This window comes from Colobus angolensis, unplaced genomic scaffold, assembly GCF_000951035.1.
Source record: "Colobus angolensis palliatus isolate OR3802 unplaced genomic scaffold, Cang.pa_1.0 Scaffold54, whole genome shotgun sequence".
Taxonomy (NCBI): domain Eukaryota; kingdom Metazoa; phylum Chordata; class Mammalia; order Primates; family Cercopithecidae; genus Colobus; species Colobus angolensis.
Window position 1 is genome coordinate 2,432,115 of NW_012118932.1, and position 3,984 is coordinate 2,436,098.

At 49.2% G+C, this 3,984-nt stretch overlaps 1 protein-coding gene across 1 annotated transcript in view; it reads left to right on the forward strand.

The window, feature by feature from the left end:
* The first annotated feature begins 1,082 nt into the window (after positions 1–1,082).
* APOD (apolipoprotein D) overlaps positions 1,083–3,984 on the forward strand; it is an 8,677-nt gene continuing 5,775 nt past the window's right edge. Inside the window, exon 1 of the mRNA XM_011961255.1 lies at positions 1,083–1,237. Coding sequence (XP_011816645.1) covers positions 1,112–1,237 — 126 coding nt within the window. The 5' untranslated portion in view covers positions 1,083–1,111. The remainder of the gene's footprint in view (positions 1,238–3,984) is intronic.

A 3,984-nucleotide genomic window follows, 5' to 3' on the forward strand; every position in this document is an offset into this window, starting at 1 on the left:
GGGCGCCTGTAATCTCAGCTACTCGGGAGGTTGAGGCAGGAGAATCACTTGAACCGGGAGGGAAAGGTTTCAGTGAGCCGAGGTCTCGTCAGTACATTCCAGCCTGGGTGACAGAGTGAGACTCCAGCTCAAAACAAAACAAAACAAAACAAAAACCCTCAAAAGAATGTAAAAAAAAAAAAAAAGAAGAAGAAAAGAAAAAAAAGAAACGGAAACCTGCGAAACACCATCATCTTTCTGCTTTTGATAATAACAGTAAGGAGCATTGACTGAGCATTTACTTTGTGTCAGACACCCCCTAAGTACTCTCTCGATATTATCTCACGTAATTCTCACAAAAATTCATGAGCTAGGAATGCATATTATTCCCACTTACTAGACAAGGAAGCTAAGGCATAAATTGGACACAGTTATACTTAGCATGGCCAGAGTCAGAATCTGAACCTGGCTGGGTGACCCTGGGGTCCCCAGCAGGCCGCTCCCTGTTAAGGTTTTCAAGTGCACTCTTGGGCTGGTAGAGCAGCCAGCAAGATGAGGGCAGGGGGAGGGGTGGCGTCAGAGAGGCATCTCCCCGAAGAATCTCGGAAGACACTAATTGTTGAGCAAGGTTTGGTTTGGTTTTGTGTCTTTCATGGTTTGCTTGGAGGCTTTAATTCCCCATTTTACATAGCCCCCTCCATGTCCCCCACTTTACATAGCCCCCTCCGCGTTGTTTCTGTTCACTTGACAAGTATCTACTGAGCCGACACTCTGAGGTCCGTGGGTGATTCTGAGGAGAACCAGACACAGTGCCTATCCTGGGAGATGCATAATCAGGTGGGAGTGGGGTGCAAAATCAATCCAACAAACTGAAATACCGGGCAGAGAGTGCCCTGGTGGAGGTGCAGAGGCTCTGAGGAAAGCCTCACAGCAATACGGACAGGCAGGTGTGCCCTGCAAGATGAGGGTTCACGTGGGCTGGGGAGAGAAGAGGAGAGACCGCCCACAGAGGGGCCGTGGGCGCAGGACTCTTGCTTCATGATTGTGTGGACTTAGGAGGCTCAGAATGACAACCCCAGCTGCTGTGTGTTCCTCTCACTCCAGGTCCCTTCTCCAGCCACCCAGCCCCACGATGGCGATGCTGCTGCTGCTGCTGCTTTCCGCACTGGCTGGCCTTTTCGGTGCAGCAGAGGGACAAGAATTTCGTCTTGGGAAGTGCCCCTCGCCTCCGGTGCAGGAGAATTTTGACCTGAATAAGGTAAAAGGCGAACTTCCCATTTGTTTTGCTGCCTCTGATGTGAAGCATTCTACAAGATTCAATTTAATTATGCTGCTTTAATTTCCACGGCACACCTTGGGACACGTATTTATCTTATTTGGGGTTTCCCCAAGGCGGACAATCTGCTGAGACAAAGACTGGGGGCAGAGAGGTTTGGGGTGATCCCAGCGCACGAGAGCAGGTGGGAAAGTGAGTCGGAGACAGCACAGAAGCAATAAAGGGAGCGTTCATGAGCTGTCGCCCTGGGCCGTCAGGGTCAGTCACACTGGGCACCCTCTGAGGACAGGTGGAGCATGCCCCTCCGTTTGTTCATCAGCTGCTGCCCGCAGGCCATGGGAGCGTCCGTGGCGCTAGCCAAGCCCCCTGGCAGAGGAGAGACACAGGGCCTCAGCTGGGAGGCTGGCGGTGACTGGGAATTGCCTACCGTGGCTGCGGTGAACTCAGAGGTGGGCTGAGGGGATACAGGACTAGGGAACCACAGTCGCTGCTACAGAGCTAATATCCCTGTTCTACAGATGGAGCATCGGAATCTCCCTTCCCAGCTCACGCAGCTGGTAAATGCAGGTAGGATTCAGAACCAGGCTTCTCAGCAGTGCAGGGCACCCAAAGGTCATTCAAACAGGGCCCAGGAAAGCCCAAAATTCCCCAGGGGGCTTTCTTGGTACCTGCGCTAAAATGTCATCAATACAACGAGCTTCTCCACAGAGAAGCTCTTTCTTCCTGGGGTTTGGGGGAGGGGAAGGAAGAGGGCGGCAGAAAGAGGCAGCTATTAGAGGACAGGACTCACAGGCTCCCACTGTTGCTACTCAAGCCTGGAATCTCACCCTTAAGACTCCCTCTCCTTAGGAGAAGGTTTGGATCTCTTTTAAGAATGCTAACAGTAGGGCCGGGCGCGGTGGCTCATACCTGTAATCCCAGCACTTTGGGAGGCCGAGGCAGGCGGATCACGAGGTCTGGAAATCGACACCATCCTGGCCAACATGGTGAAACCCAGTCTCTAGTAAAAATACAAAATTTAGCTGCACGTGGTGGCGGGTGCCTGTAATCCCAGCTACTCGGGAGGCTGAGGCAAGAGAATCGCTTGAACCCAGGAGGCAGAGGTTGCAGTGAGCTGAGATCGTGCCACTGCACTCCACCCTGGCGAAATAGTCACACTCCATCTCAAAAAAAAATTCTAATTACTATTCTAACAAGGTAAAAATATTTACATTGTTTAAAATCCTAAAGGTGTAAAAGAATATATCACATAAAGTTTCCGTCCCACCTCTGTACCTCAGTTTCCCTCCTCAGTAGCAACTAGTTAAAACCATGTATTGTGTAACTTTTACAGATAATATATACGTATACAAGCAAATACATCATAACTGCGGTAAGCAGAAGAGTGGCTTCCAAAGGTGTCCACGCCCTAACCCTGTGAATGTTACTTTGCATAGGAAAAGGGCTTTTCCAAATGTGATCGAAGTTATGAGCCTTGAGATGGCCAGATTAGCCTTGATTATCCAGGGGGACTCAAGCTAATCACAGAAATCCTTAAAAGCAGAGAATCTTTCCCAGCTGTGGTCAGAGAAAGAGGTTTGACAATGGCAGAAGAGTCAGACAGATGCAATGCCTTGCTTTTGCTGACTTTGAAAATAGAGGAAGTCCCAAGCCAAGGAAGTAGGTGGCCTGTAGAACTTGGAAAAGGCAGGAAAACGGATCCTCCCCCACAGCTGCCAGAGGGAAACACAGCCAACACTTTGAGATCAGCCCAGTGAGACCTGTGTCAGACTTCTGACTTCCACGACTGCAAGATAATCAATCTGTGCTGTTTGAAGCTTGTGCTGATCTATTATAGTAGCAACAGAAAACCAACATAATAACCATTTTCTCTATTTTATATAAAAGGTACCTTAATATATACACTATTTTGTACCTGACTCTTTTGTCATTAAATATTAGAAATCACTGCATACCACTCTTTTGAAAAGAGGAAGTAAAATTCCATTGTCTGGATAGGCCATCGTTTACTCACCCAGCCCCCTACTAATGCTCACATTGGCTGTTTCCTGTCTTGTATTATTGCAAATGGTACTGTAATGAATAACTTGACACATACATCATTTCTTATATCAGGAGGATGCATTCCCAGAAGTGAAATTGCTGGGCCAAAGAGTATAATACGCATCTCTAGCTTTGCTAGATATTGCCAAACTGCCCTCCACAGAGGTTGTAACTGGTATGGTCTCCCTCCAACGCGTGCCAGGCAGCCTGGGAGGGCCTGGTTCCCTCGACCTTCCCCACACAGTGGCAGCTTCCTTTAAAGCTAACTCTACACACCTGATGCCTGGACTGAGCATAGGCCCCTAGAGAAAGCATGATACAGATCTTTCAAATCCCCATCACCTCCCCAAAGCCTTGATGACCAACTGCCTATTCAGGGTGGACGAGGAAAGTTCCATGCACTCTGGAGTCCTAGCTCCCCACAGCAAACGCATCTGACTTTGCCCAAGATTTGAAGATGACTTGTAGAATCATGCACTCTTTCAGAAGAAAGTTACTTCCCATCAACCCCCTTTATTTTTTTCTTTTTCTTTTTCTGTTTTTTTCTGAGACAGAGTCTTGCTCTCTCGCCCAGGCTGCAGTGCAGTGGCGTGATCTCGGCTCACTGCAAGCTCTGCCTCCCGGGTTCCTGCCATTCTCCTGCCTCAGCCTCCCGCGTAGCTGGGACTACAGGCACCCGCCACCAC